Source organism: Sorex araneus, chromosome 1 (assembly GCF_027595985.1).
Source record: "Sorex araneus isolate mSorAra2 chromosome 1, mSorAra2.pri, whole genome shotgun sequence".
In the NCBI taxonomy this organism is placed as follows: Eukaryota; Metazoa; Chordata; class Mammalia; order Eulipotyphla; family Soricidae; genus Sorex; species Sorex araneus.
This window is the reverse complement of record NC_073302.1, coordinates 451,389,186-451,405,281: the sequence shown is the minus strand read 5'-3', so window position 1 is coordinate 451,405,281 and position 16,096 is coordinate 451,389,186. Positions and strand designations below refer to the sequence as shown.

General features: G+C 70.3%; 1 protein-coding gene across 3 annotated transcripts; it reads left to right on the top strand.

Moving 5' to 3' along the window:
* Nucleotides 1-225: 225 nt before the first annotated feature.
* On the top strand, nt 226-14,218 carry PAXIP1 (PAX interacting protein 1). Of its 3 annotated transcripts, none has more exons than XM_055132555.1 (21): nt 226-363; nt 1,327-1,461; nt 2,355-2,398; nt 4,307-4,370; nt 6,517-6,630; nt 6,968-7,591; nt 7,763-8,258; nt 8,361-8,455; nt 8,982-9,077; nt 9,165-9,302; nt 9,387-9,508; nt 9,617-9,801; nt 10,013-10,056; nt 10,234-10,304; nt 10,652-10,736; nt 11,045-11,213; nt 12,435-12,535; nt 12,862-12,996; nt 13,085-13,160; nt 13,237-13,297; nt 13,803-14,218. In XM_055132555.1, the coding sequence occupies exons 1-21, from the start codon at nt 283-285 to the stop codon at nt 13,816-13,818; spliced, it is 2,952 nt and encodes a 983-aa protein (XP_054988530.1). In that variant the 5' UTR covers nt 226-282; the 3' UTR covers nt 13,819-14,218. The 3 variants fall into 3 exon arrangements, with proteins under 3 accessions (XP_054988530.1, XP_054988411.1, XP_054988472.1); XM_055132436.1 differs by having other exon boundaries at nt 10,652-10,754; XM_055132497.1 differs by having other exon boundaries at nt 10,652-10,754; nt 13,237-13,301; nt 13,807-14,218.
* Nucleotides 14,219-16,096: the final 1,878 nt, after the last annotated feature.

Here is a 16,096-nt window from a genome sequence, read left to right as displayed (position 1 = left end):
GGGGGCGCGGGGCGCGGGCGGCGGGGCCCGGCGGGGGGCGCGGGGGGCGGCGCGGCGGGCGCGGCCGTCGGCGGCCGTGGCGCGGCGCGCGGCGGCGCGGGCGCGCGGGCGGGCGCGGGCCGGGCGCGCGGCGGGCGGGGCGGCGGGCGGCGCGTCCCCCCCGGCGGCCGCGATGGTCCGGGCCGCGGGGCGCGCGGCTCCCGCGCTCGGGCGGGCGGGCGGGCGGGGCGGGCGCCGTTGGCCAGAGCCCCGCGGGCCGGGCCGGGCCGGGCGGCCGCCAGCATGTCGGAGCCGGCGCCCGCCGTGCCCGCCGACCTGTTCCGCGACGTCAAGTACTACGCGGTGGGCGACCTGGACCCGCAGGTACCGCGCGGCCCGGGGGGCGCGGGCCGGGGCCGGGGGCGCGGGCCGGGCCGGGGGCGCGGGGCCGGGCCGGGCCGGGGGCGCGGGGGCCGCGGGGCCGGGCGCTCCTCGGGGCGCGCGGGTCGGGGCGCTCGGGGCGCGGGCGCCGGGGGCGGCGGGCACGTGGCTCGCGCCCCCCGAGCTGTCACCGCCGGAGCACCCGGAAGCGCCCGGCCCGCCCCGCCCCCTGGGCAGCGTTGCGCGCGGCGCGGGCGGGGGCGGGCCGGGGGACCCTGCGCCCCTTGCCCGCGCCCCCGCCGCCGCCCCGGGACTCCGCGCGCTCTCCCGCCGCCCCAGAGCCGAGCGGGGCCGGCCTCGCGCCCCGACCCCCCGGCCCCGGCCCCCCGCGGGCCCGGGACGGCCCCGCCCCCGTGTGCGGGAGCAGCCGGGGGCTGTGTGTCCCCCGCTGAAACTGCGCGCGGAGCTGCACAGTTGCCCCCGGAGCTCTGCCCGGGCATGGGGGGCCGACGCCCCCCTTTCCGAAAAGCGTCAGCGCTCTCCGAAGTCTATTGGGGTGGCCCGGGGGTGCCGGGAGCGCTGCTGACCCTCGCTTGGTGGCCAGTGCTCGGGGCTCGCACCCCTACAGCCCTCCTGGCGCTCCTTGCCCGGGGTTGGGGGCAGCGTAGCTGCAGCTGCGCCCAGGCACGACCCCCACCAGCTTCAGAGAGAGCCGCTGACAGCCTGGCCCTGCCCGCCGTCCCCCCGCCCGTCCCTGGCCACCTTCCTGCGGGGTGTGTGTGTGTCTGTGTGTGTCTCTGTGTGCGCGCGCGGGCGTGTGTCCCGCCGCTGCGCCCCAGGCCCGTGCGGTGGGGAAGATGTGGAGCCCCCAGGTGCGCCGCCCCCTCGGGCCTGGCCGCCTGCGGGCAGTTGGCAGCGGTGCCGCCTGCGCCGTCGCGGGCCGGCTGACCGCGGGCTGTCCTCCAGGTCCTGCGGCTCCTGAAGGCGGGGAAGGCCAAGGAGGTCTCCTACAACGCGCTGGCCTCACACATCATCTCCGAGGACGGCGACAACCCTGAGGTCGGCGAGGCCCGGGAGGTCTTTGACCTGCCTGTCGTGAAGGTGGGTGGCGCCCGCCTGGGGGTGCCCCTGGGGGTCTGCTGGCCATGCGCCTTCGCCTTTTCTCAGCTCAAGGGGAGGCGATTCCTTTGCGGGGCTCTGTCTGGGCCAGCCCCGGGAGTCAGCCCTCGGCAGGCCGGCACCCCGTGGGTCCCTCACATCCCGGAGCTCCCGGCAAGCAGGGGCTGGGCGCCCTCTGTCCCTCTCTACTGGCCGTAAGGCCCTGGTTGCCCAGGCAGCAGCAGGGCCTTCAGTGGCCAGCCGTCAGGGCTCTGCCGGCTCCCTGCTTCTGCACTGGCTCCCGGGTGCAGTGACCCCCGGGTCAGCCGCTGCCCGGGGCTCTGCCAGCCTCCCCGCTGTGCCCACCAGCTGGAGCCGGGCGGGCCGGCTGTGGCCCGGGGGGGGGGGGGCAGCTCTGCTGGCCTGGAGACAGGCCTGGGAGAGATGCTGCTTTCAGGACCTGCCTCGCCCCCCGGCGATCCTGGGCGGGCAGCCACACCGTGTGTACCCCTTGTGTGCTCATCGTTGCGTGCTCATCATGCGTGTACCCAGCACATACATTCACCACGAGTGTGCCCGTTATGTGTGCCCCGCCAGGCGTGTGCCCAGCCCTGGAGTCGTGATCTAGGTTTCATGGCGCCCCCAGGCTGTGGGATGGACCGGCTCTGGGGCACGAGCTGGCCGCCCTCGACTCCCCCTCAGACCTGAGGGGTTGAGGTTCAACTCAGATCTCTGCACGAGCAGGAGTCTGGGCGCTGCCCAGCTGGTGGGGCCCGAGGGCCTCCTGCGGGTGTCCCAGCTCTCCGGCCGGCCTTCGTGGTGGCCGGTGTGCTGAGGGTCGAGCCTGGGGCGTCGTGCTGGTGAGCTGAGCGCTGTTTAACTTCCTTCCTCTGCAGCCTTCGTGGGTGACTCTCTCTGTCCAGTGTGGAACGCTGCTGCCGTATCCTTTGTGGGGGGAGGGGCGGGAGCGCGGGGTCTGGGTGCCAGTGGGTGCCACTTCTGGCGTCCGGCTTGTCGGGGGCCCCTCGGCGGTGTCTCAGGACCTCAGTGTTCCAGTCTTCGAGACGGGGGTGTCCTCGGTGTTGGTCGGCCGAGGTGTGGGCTCTGGACTCGTGCCGCCCGGCCTGTGCTCGGGGCCGAGGGGCAGGCGTGGCGCTCGGTGGCCTTCATTCCACTCTGCTGGCGCGGGTTCGTGATGCAGCACTGGCTGGCCCTGCGTGGGCGCGCCTGCCCCGGCTGCTGTGTTCCCGGGGCGCTTGCTTTGCCGGGAGCAGCGGGCACACCCCAGGCTGGCGGTGAGACCGGGTCTTGGGCCTGTGGAGGGTGACCCGTGTGCGCTGCGTCCAGCTGCCAGGGCGTGCGCTGCTCCTGCGGGGGTCCTCTGCCTCGCCCTGGGTGTGCGGGGCCCTCGGGTGCGGGGGTCGTTCTGTGAGTCTGCGGGTGTGCCTGGCCTCAGCCCCGGCGGGCGTCTCCCGGGGGAGGAGGCGGTGCTTTGACCCAGCTCCCGTTCCGGACGCGCCGCAGTCTGCACAGAAGCCTCGCTGAGTGGAGCAGAGGGTCGGGCTGCTGTGCGGGGCCCGGGGCCGCCTCCCCCGGGCGCTCGCTTGGCAGGTCGGAGTGTCAGAGCCGGGACTTCTGGCGGGGCCTGGGAGTGGGCTGGCGGGCCGTGACGGGACTCCTGGGGTGGCGTGCTTGCACGCAGCGCTCACGCCGACGCGCGGGTGCCGTGTGCACGGTGTGCTCCTGGGGCCAGCGCTCAGGGCCGGTGTGCAAAGGGTGCGGAAACAGCCTTCCTGAATATTTGGGAGTGTGTGTCCAGGTGTTTGCGTGAGGGTGGTGTGTGTGTGCTGAATATTTAGGGGTGAGTTGTGAGTGTACACGTGTTAGTGTGTGTTCGTGTGTGCACGCACATGTGATCCTGAATATGGGTGCGTGCATGCGTGTGTATTCTGAGTATGTGAGAGTGTGTGTTCCTGAGTATTAGTGTTTACCAGTGCGTGCGTGTTCCTGAGTACACATGTGCATGTGTTCCTGAGCATCTGTGTGCCTGTTTTCCTGATTGTTTACCTTCTGTACGTGTGTGTGTTCCTGGGTATTAGTGTTTACCTCCGTGTGTGTGCTCGTGCTCCTGAGTAAGTGTGCAGTGTCTGTGCTCCTGAGTGTTTGCCTGTGCATGTGTGTTCCTGAGTGTTCGCCTGTGCATGTGTGTTCCTGCGTGTTCGCCTGTGCATGTGTGTTCCTGAGTGTTCGCCTGTGCATGTGTGTTCCTGCGTGTTCGCCTGTGCATGTGTGTTCCTGCGTGTTCGCCTGTGCGTGTGTGTTCCTGCGTGTTCGCCTGTGCGTGTGTGTTCCTGAGTGTTCGCCTGTGCGTGTGTGTTCCTGAGTGTTCGCCTGTGCGTGTGTGTTCCTGCGTGTTCGCCTGTGCGTGTGTGTTCCTGCGTGTTCGCCTGTGCGTGTGTGTTCCTGCGTGTTCGCCTGTGCGTGTGTGTTCCTGCGTGTTCGCCTGTGCGTGTGTGTTCCTGCGTGTTCGCCTGTGTGTGTGTGTTCCTGCGTGTTCGCCTGTGCGTGTGTGTTCCTGCGTGTTCGCCTGTGCGAGTATGCTGCGTGTTCCTGCGTATTTTGGGGTGTGAGCGTGTGTGTTCCTGATAGGTGCGTGTTAGCATGTTCCTGCATGTTTGGGGTGTGTGTGAGTGTGCATCCGTGCCTGTTTCCCGCTGCCCGGGTGGGTGGGCGCGTGTGGGTTAGGACAGGCCCCAGGCGCCCCTGCTCTCACCCCCCACCCTGTTCCTCCTGGGCACAGAGGGAGGCGCACTGATCTCACGTCTGGAGCCTTAACGAACCCCCACAGAGCCAGCGGCTTCTCTCCAGAGTCCGGCCAGGTCTTCTCTGGAGTCGCCGCCTGCCTCTCTCAGGTAAGCCGGGCGGGGGTCAGCAGCCGGCACACGGACTCGCCCACAGCCGGGTTGCGGGAGGAAGGGAGGTGCGGCTGGGGAGGGGGCCCGCCCTGGGGACGGGTGCCCGCGGGCTTGCAGGCCAGACGTGGCCGAGAGGGGTCGTGGAGCGTGTGGAGTGGTGTGTGCAGGGGGCCATGGCAGCCGGCCTTGCCGCGGCCCTGCTCTCCCTGAGCCCGGGCGCGGCCCCCAGCCCGTCAGGGTGGGGCCTTGGGAAGGGCCCCGGCCGGGCTAGGGGCGAGAGCCTGTGGCCAGCCGCTGCGCGCTGCCCCTGCCCGTTGCTGTCTGGGCAGTGCCCGCTGAGGTCGATGGCCGTCCGTCTCCCGTCCGTCCCGCGGTTCTGTTCTTGCTTCAGTTGCGAGTGGTGGTTAGGGACGGACTTTGCCTCCCGTGTCGTGGCCCGTCGGCTCCCTGGTTCTCACACGTCTGATGTCTGTCCGTGCCTCGGCGGCCGGGTGCTGGTGTGGAGCCGTGCCCTGGTGACGTGTGGTTGGCTGGACTGAAAGGGGCGGCCGCTGAGTGTTCTTGTCTGACGCTTGTCGCGTGCTCCACGTTCAGTAACGTCAGAAAGCTTCTGCGTCTGGGTTTTGGCCCACACCTGGTGGTGCTCAGGGCTCGCTCCTGGTGGACGGTGGGACCACGCGGGTACCAGGGATGGACCCCGGCTGGCCGTGTGCAAGGCCAAGTGCCGGACCCTGTACTCTTGCCCCAGCCCCAGGGGAGTCTCACAGGTGGAAATACTTGGCTGTTCCTTCACTCTCTGCATGGACTCGTGTGTTGGCCGGGTTTGAGTCCTGCCCTCACCGGGTGTGCGGGCTGGTGTCTGGTCTGTCCCGGGTGTGAGTCCTGCCCTCACGGGGTGTGCGGGCTGGTGTCTGGTCTGTCCCGGGTGTGAGTCCTGCCCTCACGGGGTGTGCGGGCTGGTGTCTGGTCTGTCCCGGGTGTGAGTCCTGCCCTCACGGGGTGTGCGGGCTGGTGTCTGGTCTGTCCCGGGTGTGAGTCCTGCCCTCACGGGGTGTGCGGGCTGGTGTCTGGTCTGTCCCGGGTGTGAGTCCTGCCCTCACCGGGTGTGCGGGCTGGTGTCTGGTCTGTCCCGGGTGTGAGTCCTGCCCTCACCGGGTGTGCGGGCTGGTGTCTGGTCTGTCCCGGGTGTGAGTCCTGCCCTCACCGGGTGTGCGGGCTGGTGTCTGGTCTGTCCCGGGTGTGAGTCCTGCCCTCACGGGGTGTGCGGGCTGGTGTCTGGTCTGTCTGGGTGTCCGTGTTGAGGAGGGTGAGGGGAGGGAAGGGTCAGCGCCGAGAGACTGGGGCTCGGGAGCACAGCGAGGAGCATATGGGCCCTGGTGAGAGGGCCGGAGGGTGGCCGCAGGTGGCTCCAAGGACCCCCTGCGTGTGGGGACGTGGCGCCACCATGGGGTCTGGGCAGCCCCGGGCTGGAGCCTCTCCCCGGGGTGGGGCGGGGGGCTGTGGGCGGAGACTGTTCCAGCTCTGGGCCCAGTGGCCCTGAAGGAGCCACCCAGCCTCGGGCAGTGGCCTCTGCCCCGGTGGGCGCGGGGCTCGGGGCCTGTCCACGACACTGCCCTCCCCGGGGCCCCCCACCCGTGCTCCCTTCGGTCAGGTTCCCAGAGGCTCACGCCGACGTGGGCCCCGGGGCCAGGAGGCTACTTGGGGCCCGGCCTTGCAGTGTCCGGCCCGGTAGGGAAGAGCCCCCGGTGCCCCCGCGTCCCAGGCTCCACCTCACGGCGGCGGCTCTGCCAGGAGGACGGGACGCCAGGGCAGTGGGGAGGACGCTTGCTGTGCTCGCACCCGGAACCCAGGCGGGTTCCGTCCCCGCATCCCCCATGGTGCTGAGCACCCCGGGCGTGGCCCCCTGACCGGGCAGAGGCGGAAGCTGCTTACGCGAGGGGCGCCGGGCAGGCTGGCGGGGCAGGTGTCGGACAGGCTCCTGGCAGACCCCGGGACAGCGCGGGGCAGCAGGGTCCTGTCCCTTTGACCCCCAGACGAGTGTCGGGGGGCGTTGGGCGGTGGGGCTCGGTGTGTGGGCGGCCTCCACTGCTCCCACTCAGGTGCTGCGGCCTGCCCCCGTGCGCTGACCGCTGCTTCCTCCCAGGTGTCGTCCGAGGACAGGAGTGCCCTGTGGGCCCTGCTCACCTTCTACGGGGGCGCCTGCCAGCTGGCGCTCACCAAGAGATGCACGCACCTGGTGGTCCCGGAGCCCAAGGGGGTGAGTGCCCGGGGGGCTCCTCAGTGGGGCCGAGCTCTGGGGCCCCGGGGGCCTCCCCGCTGAGGGGGCTGTGCTTGGGGACTTGCTTGGGCCCAGGGCCTGGGCGTCCGGCGGGCCGGCCCCTGCCCTCCCTTCTGTAGTGTGAGTGTCTCTGCAGTGGCCACGCGGGCTCACCCGGCCTGCCGCGGCCCGTGCCGGCCTAGGAGCCCCGGGTCCTGGGTCTCGCCTCCCCGTGTCCAAGCCCCCCGGGCCCGCAGTGGGGCCTGCTGGTCGTCTCCGCGCTGGGGGCACTGCCAGCGGGGGGAGCAGGGCTGAGGGGCTCCGCCTGCCCCCGCAGGAGAAGTACGCGTGTGCTGTGAGGCGGGCGAGCGTGAGGGTCGTCACTCCCGACTGGGTGCTGGACTGCGTCTCCGAGAAGACCCGGAAGGACGAGGCGGCCTACCACCCCCGCCTCATAGTCTACGAGGAGGAGGAGGAGGAGGAGGAAGAGGAGGAGGAGGAGGCGGAGCACGAGGAGCAGGACTCGCAGAACGATGGGAGCACGGATGAGAAGTCGAGCGCGCCCAGCTCCCGGGGGGCGTCCCCGGGGGGCGGCGGGCGCCTGTCCCCCGCCGCGCGGCCCGCGCAGGGCAGGGGGGAGCTGCTGTTCGACGACTCCTCGGACTCGTCCCCCGAGAAGCAGGAGCGGAACCTGAACTGGACGCCCGCGGAGGTGCCGCCGGTGGCCCCCGCCCAGCGCAGGCTGGCCCCGGGGAAGGAGCCGGGGCTCATCAACCTGTGTGCCAACGTGCCGCCCGTGCCCGGGGGCGCCCTGCCCCCCGAGGCCCGGCCCGGCCTGGCCCTGCACGGCGGCGGCGAGCGCCCCGACATGGTGGCCTGGAGCCCGGCCGTGCACACCCTGCGCAACATCACCAACAGCGCCGACAGGCAGCCCCCCGGGCGGCCCCCCAACGTGGCGCAGGTGAGCGGGGTACGGGGGACTGTGGAGAGGGGTGGGGCCGCCGTCAGCGCCCTGATGAGGGTTCGGGGAGGCTGGGGAGGCCTCGGTGAGAGCGACGGCGCGGAGGGAGGAGGTGGGGCGGGCCGGGGTCCGCGGCCCCCCCGAGCTGGGCTGAGCCCGCCCGTCCCCTAGATCCTGCAGTCCCTGTCGGCGCCGCCCAAGAGCCTGGAGCCGCCGCTGAACCACAGCCAGCCCGGGCCGGGCAGCGCGGGCGCCGTGCTCTTCAGCCCGCCCAAGGGCGCCCCGGAGCCGCGCCTGGCCCCGCCGCCCGCCCTGCCGCCCCCGCCGCACCCCATGCTGCGCCTGCCCCCCCAGCAGCTCCTGCACCTCCAGCCGCCGCCGCCCTTCGCCCCGCCGCAGGCCCACGCCTTCCCGCCACAGCCCCTGCACCGGCCCCTGCAGCCGCCGCTGCACCCGATGCAGCAGCTCCACCCCCTGCAGCAGCAGCAGCAGCAGCTGCGCCTGCACCCGCAGCACCTGCACCCGCACCCGCACCCGCACCCCGCGCCCGGCACGCAGCCCCCGGGCCCGCCCGCCCCGCCGCTGCCCCCGGGCCCGCCCGCCCCGCTGCCCCCCGGCCCGCCCCCGCCGCCGCACCAGCTCTTCGGCCACGACCCCTCGGTGGAGAGTGAGTGTGCGGGCAGGGGCGGGGCGGGGCGGGCGGGTCCGAGTCCAGGCCCCAGCTGTGCCCGGGCCCCTCGGCACTCACGGCCGTCTCCCTTGCGCCCAGTCCCGGAGGAGGGCTTCCTGCTGGGCTGTGTGTTCGCCATCGCCGACTACCCCGAGCAGATGTCGGACAAGCAGCTGCTGGCCACCTGGAAAAGGGTGAGGCCCGCAGGCCTGGGCTGGCGTGTGCGTGCGTGTGGGCTGGTGTGAGTGCATGGGGGCCGCTCGTGCGGGGCTGGGAACTGGGCGGGTCAGTAGCACAGCCCCCACCTCAAAGGTAGCCGAGGCTTCAGCGTCCTTCCCGCATTCTAGAACTTTCCCCGAGGGGTGTGTTCAGGGTCCCTAGTGCGACCATGCACCCTGTTGCTGTTCTTCAGGGGGCCCCACCGCCCCGCAGTGAGACTGGGCGGGACGGGCCCCTGAAGCCCCTGGCACGCAGCCTCGGGCCTTGTTCCGAGCAGCCCGGCGGGACAGCCCTGGGCGTGGGCAGCTGTGGGCCGGCCTGGCTGCTCCCGGGACTCGGGCAGATGCCGGGAGGGACGGACCTCCTGACCCGACAGAGGGGGGAGTGGCCGGGTCATGGGGCCACGCACACAGGCGCCTGGGTCAGCCCCTCGTGCTGCTGGTGTGGCCCCGGTCCCGAGTGCCAGTCCTCGCGCAGCCGCTCACGGGGCCCTGTCCCCAGATCATCCAGGCCCACGGCGGCATGGTGGAGCCCACCCTGTCCAGCCGCTGCACCCACCTGCTGTGCGAGAGCCAGGTCAGCAACGCCTACGCCCAGGTGAGTGCCCGCCGTCCCCCCACGCCCCCTCGGGAGAGCCTCCCGTCGGCCCCCCACGGTGACGCTGCCCTGGTGCCCCGTCCGCAGGCCATCCGGGAGCGGAAGCGCTGCGTCACGGCGCACTGGCTGAACACGGTGCTGAAGCGCCGGCGGCTGCTGCCGCCCCACCGGGCCCTGCACTTCCCAGTGGCCTTCCCGCCCGGGGGCAAGCCCTGCGCCCAGCACGTGAGTCTGTCCCCTCGGGGCCGCGTCCCTGCCTGCTCCCGGCACTGGGGCGGCCCTGCCTGGCCTCACTGGTGCCCTCCGCAGATCATCTCCGTGACGGGCTTCGTGGACAGCGACAGGGACGACCTGAAGCTCATGGCCTACCTGGCGGGGGCCAAGTACACGGGTTACCTGTGCCGGAACAACACGGTCCTCATCTGCAAGGAGTGAGCCGCGGGGCGGGCCTGCTGGGGAGGGACGGTGCCCGCCACAGTGCCGCCGTCGGGCGCGTGAAGCTGGTGCCACGGCCCTGAGTGCTGCCGTCCGCTCCGCAGACCAGCCGGCCCGAAGTACGAGAAGGCGCGGGAGTGGCGGATCCCGTGCGTGAACGCGCAGTGGCTCAGCGACATCCTGCTGGGCAACCTGGAGGCGCTGCGGCAGGTGCAGGGCGGCCGCTACACGACCTTCGGCCTGGCCGACCCCTTCGCGCCCGCGCCCGCACTCGTCTTCAGCCTGCTGGGTGAGCCGCCGCACCCGCCCTGCCGGCCCGCCCTGCCCCCGCGGCCCCTCCGTCCTGCCCGCACGCCTGTCCCTTGCCGGGCACTGCCCTGGCGCTGAGGCCTCGGCAGGTGCCAGAGGCGGGGCTGTTGGGTGGGGTCCCCCGCGTGCCGACCTCGGGGTGGCCAGAGCAACGCCGGGACCCCCGGGTGACGACCCGTCTCTCTCTGCAGACGCTTGGCGGGTTCCCGTGAAGGTGTCGGCAGAGCTGCTGATGGTGCGTCCCTGGCCAGCCACGGCGGGAAGCCGGGCTCCTGGGCACGGGAGGGGCCCCGCCTCGGGCTGTGCAGCCTCTTTGCTCAGAAGGGACGAGTGCCTTGGGCAGAGATGACGGGGGGGGGGGGGCGGGCTGGCTGCAGTGAGGGGGCTCGGGGCTGACTGACCGCTCTCTCAGGGCCTGAGAGTCCCCCCGCGGCTGAAACAGAACGAAGGCGTGGCCCTGCAGCCCTCGTCCAAGAGAGCCAGGTGCGCGGGGGCAGCGGGAGGGCGGGTCCGTCCCCGGCACGCCAGAGCCAGCCGTCACCCCCGAGACCCCTCTGTGGCGCGGTGTGGGCCGGCCCGCCCCCTGGATGCTGCAGACACCCCCTGCGCATCCTGATCTCGCAGGGGTTCCGGAAAGCTCCACCCGCCCCGGTGCTCCGGGGCCCTGGGCCTCCCTGGCTCCCGGTGGCGGCCCGGCTCTGGCTCAGCTGCAGAGCCGGGGTTGGGCGACACCAGCTGTGCCCGACAAGCACCTTCCCCCGTTCGGGGGCTGCCGGGCCTGCACGCCCCGTGGGCACAGGGGTGAGGTGTGCCGTGCGCTGCCTCCGCAGGGTCGAGGATGTCCCGGCGCCCACTAAGAAGCTGACCCCGGAGCTGACCCCCTTCGTGCTTTTCACCGGCTTCGAGCCTGGCCAGGTGCAGCAGTACATGAAGGTGACGCGGCGTCCGGCCTCTGGGCTTCCAGCGCCTCTCCTGTGCTTGCGTGTGTGCGTGTGCTGGTGTGTGCCTGCGTGTGCTGCTGCGTGCCGTGTGTGCTGTGCGTGTGCTGGTGTGTGCTGTGTGCGTGCTGCCGCGTGCAGTCTCCCTGTGTCCTCGCGGGGTCCCTGCTCTGCCGGCCTTCAGACGTGCTGTCCCCGGGCACAGGTGCGGGGGCTGTGTGCGGGTGACCTGCCTCGGCCAGCTGGGGGTCTCGTGACACGGCTGCTCTTCTCTGCGGCCCGCAGAAGCTCTACACCCTAGGGGGCGAGGTGGCCGAGTCCGTGCACAAGTGCACGCACCTGGTGGCCAGCAAGGTGACGCGCACGGTCAAGTTCCTGACGGCTGTGTCTGTGGTGAAGCACATCGTGACCCCGGAGTGGCTGGAGGAGTGTTTCAGGTGCCAGAAGTTCATCGGTGAGTGGCCGCTTCCCCTCCCCCAGCCCCTCCCTGCACCTGCCTGGCAGGAGAGACCACCTGTGGTGGGCCCGGCCAGGAGCTGTGGTGAGAGGGGTGGGGGGCTCCCAGGCATGTCCGGCCCCTCCCATCTCCTGCGTGGTCCCAGAAACACTCTCGGTTTTGGTTTTTGGCCTTACCTGTGCGTGCTTAGGGGACCGAATCGGGATCAAACCCTGTCTGGCCTCGTGCACCAAGGGCTCGTGCCTCTGGCCCCTGGCTTGAACATGGTCAGGCCCCCCAGCATCTGCCCTCTGCCACATGTTCTTAGCGTGGTCTCAGCATGTTCTCACCATGCTCTTAGGCCCTGTCCCCACAGGAGTGGTCTGTGGGGTTTTGGGGTCTGGCCCGCCTGGTCCCTCCGCAGACTCGAGTCTTCCCGCCCCACGTCCCAGGCCGCAGCCCTGACCTCCCACGAGACGGCCGAGGCTGTGGGCCCAGTGCAGGCCTGCGCACTGACCGGCGGGGTGGCGGGTGGCGGAACGGGGGCCGGGCCGGGCTTCCTGGACTTCAGATGTACAGCAGATGTACAGACTTCCTGTACAGCAGATCTGGCGCTCGTCAGAGACGCGGGGTGACCCGCCTCGGGGACTCGGCCCTGCCGGTGGCTGTGGGGTGTGGAGCAGGTCCCGCTGCACTGGGGAGGGGACACGTGGCTCCATGTGGCGGACCGCCCTGGGCCCGAGTCAGGCCGGTGGCACGGGGAGGGGTGGGCAGTGGCCCAGACAGCCTGGGGCAAAGTTAAGGGTCGGTCCAGGGCCGGACTTGGTGGCTGAGAGTCAGGGCAGAGGGCTGGGGTGGCGTGTGCCCTGCTGGGGTCGGGTGGGGGGTCGGCCGCCCTGCTGGGGTCGGGTGGGGGGTGTGGCCGGCCCTGCTGGGGTCGGGTAGGGGGTCGGCCGCCCTGCTGGGGTCGGGTGGGGGGTGTGGCCGGCCCTGCGGTGCTCGAGGGACCGTTTGTGGTGCTGGGGACTGGCCCGGGTCCTCTTGTCGGCCAGTTTCCCGGCAGCTCAAGGCTGAAGGAGGCGCTTGGCCGTCTCCCTGCCTGATGGCAGGAGCACCGGGGGGCAGACACAGTGCTCAGGAGCACTTCTGGCGTGCAGAGGAAGGGGGTGAGGCAGGACGGGTCCTCCATGGCTGGCTTCCTGCCCCCTGCCCGGGCCTCCCGACCGGCCTCTCCCGCAGATGAGCAGAGCTACCTCCTCCGGGACGCCGAGGCCGAGGTGCTCTTCTCCTTCAGCCTGGAGGAGTCCCTGAAGAGGGCGCACATGGCCCCCCTCTTCAAGGTAGGCCCCCGCCGCCCCGCACTCAGCTCCCACGGGCTCAAGTCCCCGTCAGGCCAGTGAGACTCGGGGCAGTGCGCGTGTGCCCGCAGAGCCGGGGGTGTCTGCGACCGGGCTGCCCCCCGCTGCCTGAGAAGTGGTGTCCCGGGCGGAGCTGTGCCCGACAGCTGCCGAGGGACCGCGGGGGGGGTTGCCCCTGCGGCCGGCCTGGGGGCAGTGGTCACCGTGGCAGCAGGGTCCCTGGACAGCCAGGCTGGCCCTGGGGCGCGGGCAGGAGGGCGCGGGGCGGGCTCAGGAGCCTGACGGCGCCGTGCTGGTCCCTGCCGCAGGCCAAGTACTTCTACATCACCCCCGGCATCTGCCCGAGCCTGTCCACCATGAAGGCCATCGTGGAGTGCGCGGGCGGCAAGGTCCTGCCGCGGCAGCCGTCCTTCCGGAAGCTGGTGGAGCACAAGCACAACAAGGTGGGTGGCGGCGGCGGCGGGCGGCCCCCGCGTGCGGCCGGCGGCCCCCGCGTGCGGCCGGTGTGAGAGTCGCCCTTTGTGTCCGCAGAGCCTGTCGGAGATCATCCTCATCTCCTGCGAGAATGACCTGCACCTGTGCAGGGAGTACTTCGCCCGGGGAATAGGTACGGCGCCGCCCCCCCGCGCGCGCACGCGCGCCCCCCGGGCCCTGCTGACCTGCCGCCCGCGCCTGTCTTTCAGACGTGCACAACGCCGAGTTCGTGCTCACGGGGGTGCTCACGCAGACACTGGACTACGACTCATATCCTTTGGGCCGGCAGCCCGCCCCTGCACTGTCCCTCCAGCCCCAGTGCTCCGCATTTCAGGCAGCAGTGGGGGAGAGTCTCCCTCAGTCCCCCTGCTCCTGGGCCCTCACACTGCTAGAACAGTCCACACCGTGCCTCGGGCTCCTCAGCAGGGTGCTCCTGTGAGCTGGGGCCGTGGGACTGTCGCTCTTACAGAGGTGGTGGGGGTGCGGTTAGGGTTCTGGCCTTGGGGGGGCGGGGGCCCTGACCCTGGGTGTGGCTCCGGAAGCTGTGGTTAGGGCAGTGTCTCGTGACAGTAGTTAGGGCCGGGCTGTGGTGGTGGCCGCGATGGTCAGGCTGGCTGTCCTGGCGAGTGGGACGGTGGTGGTGGGGGTTGGCAGCGTTGTGGTGGGGCTGGACGGTGCCGCAGCGAGCCTGGCTGCAGCGAGCACCCTCTGTGCTCCGTGCCGGGCTGTGTGGGTCCGGGAGAGAGCGCGAGCCTTGATTCCTTGACGCGCCCACGTATAAATTCCACTGACGGGCGGCGTGGCGCGGGCGGCCCTGGCGCCTGTGCAGCCGTGTTTTCCCGCCGCCGTCTCGGGTGACGAGCATGGGAGCAGGAGAACGACCTAATCCATAGGCTACATCTGAAGAGGTGTGATTTTAATATGAGAAACATAAATTATGTTTTGTACGATAGGACTGGACGAGCCCACGTTCGGTTTTATGATTCATTTGCCGGGTTTTTCAATGTTTTCACGACACTGTTAAAGGAACTTTAGCTACAAATGAAATGTGTAAATAAAGGCCTGATATCTCTATAAATTATGGATGTGAAATTTTGAAACGTTTTGTACTTTATTTTTATTTCTTACACACTTTTCTTTTATATTGATATCTTGCCCACATTTGGAATAAATGTACTTTTGAACTTAGAATTGGTTGATCCTTTTTTATTTCATATTCTAAGTGTATTTTACATGACTCGCGTCAAACTTCATAGCAGTGTGTGTGTGTGTGTGTGTGTGTGTGTGTGTGTGAGTGCAGGTCTTTGCAAGAGACGCTCTTTACTCCCGAGCCACATCCCTGAAGGCTTCTTTCAGTGTTTGAAACTTTATTGAACACACACGACTCACAGAGCCATTCACAACACTTGCTTCTGGCTTTCGGTGTACAAGCGCGGCCCCCCCCCCACAGTGGGCTTCCCTCCGCCACTATCTCCAGTTACACACCCCCCCAAGCTGGCCCCCCCCCTTGGGCACAAGATAATCCGCCGCACTGGCCCATCCCCAGGCCCACACGCGTGCCGGCCCACTGCTTGTCGGAACACGTGTCGATGGTGTCGCTGGCCCTTGCGTGGCTCCCTGAGCTGATGGGGCCAGTTGCGCTTCTGTGATGTTCGCTCAGAGCCGGGGGCGCCTGCGCGGCTCCCGTGTGCTGTCTCCCGAGCTGTGGGAAGGTGAGGTTGGGGCCGGCTGGAGGGTTCGGCAGCGCGGAGTCCCAGAAGGCGCCACGAGCCGGCCCAGAGATCCGGCTTACCTGGGCCCGCCCAGCTGCAGCCTGGTGTGGCCCTGACCACACTTCAGGCCAAACAGTCCCACTAGCGTTTTCCCCGAACAGTGGCGCTGGCGGCTGTGGAAGGGCCAAGCTGTGCCGGCGGCCGGACCCTCTCCGCCCGTGCCACACACATGCCAGCACATGCCAACACATGGCTGTGACGTGTTCACGGGCCAGCACTGCTGCCACAGACACGCGAGCGTCTGGCGTCCCCTGACGGACAGCGTCAGCACGGCCCGCTGAGGCCAGGTGCAGGCGCCCTTCCCGCGCCAGCGCCGGCTCTGCACTTGCCCCCGGAGCTCCGCCGAGCCGCTGCGCACCACAGCCCCGAGGGGCACCCGCTGTGCCCACTCAGCTTCCTGCTGGGAGGGGTGTCTGACCCCAAAGGCAGGACCCTCACGCAGCTCCGGGAAGTGTCCCCGGGGACCTTCCAGGCCCCGCGCCTCCCCCAAAGTCCCTGGTGCCGCTCTCCCTCACTTCAGCCTGTTGCTCCGAGCCACGCCTAGCGGCGTCAGGCTGACTCCCGGCTCTGTGCTCAGGGCTCACTCCCGGCTCTGTGCTCAGGGCTGACTCCCGGCCCTGTGCTCAGGGCTCACTCCCGGTTCTGTGCTCAGGGCTCACTCCCGGCTCTGCTCAGGACTCACTTCTGGCTCTGCTCCGGGCTCACTCCTGGCTCTGTGCTCAGGACTCACTCCCGGCTCTGTGCTCGGGGCTCACTCCCGGCCCTGTGCTCAGGGCTCACTCCCGGCTCTGCTCAGGGCTGACTCCCGGCTCTGTGCTCAGGGCTCACTCCCGGCTCTGCTCAGGACTCACTTCTGGCTCTGCTCCGGGCTCACTCCTGGCTCTGTGCTCAGGACTCACTCCCGGCTCTGTGCTCGGGGCTCACTCCTGGCCCTGTGCTCAGGGCTCACTCCCGGCTCTGCTCAGGGCTGACTCCCGGCTCTGTGCTCAGGGCTCACTCCCGGCTCTGTGCTCAGGATTCCCTCCCGGCTCAGTGCTCACCTCTCATGTGACCGCTGTGGACCCCCTCCCCAGGGCCCACTCACGCTCAGCACTGCACTGGCCCGTGGGCCCTGACGAAGGGGGCAGCCGGGGAGCGGCCTGTGGTGGCGGGAAGGTGGCAGGTGGCTGTCTGGGACGGGCTTTCAGCCCAGACCCTCGCGGGAGGCGGGAAGGCTGGGCGGCCCCGGGGCGCAGGCGCACCCCCGCCCCAGCACACCAGCCTGCGTCTCCCTCAGCCCCGGGAGAGCCGGTCCCAG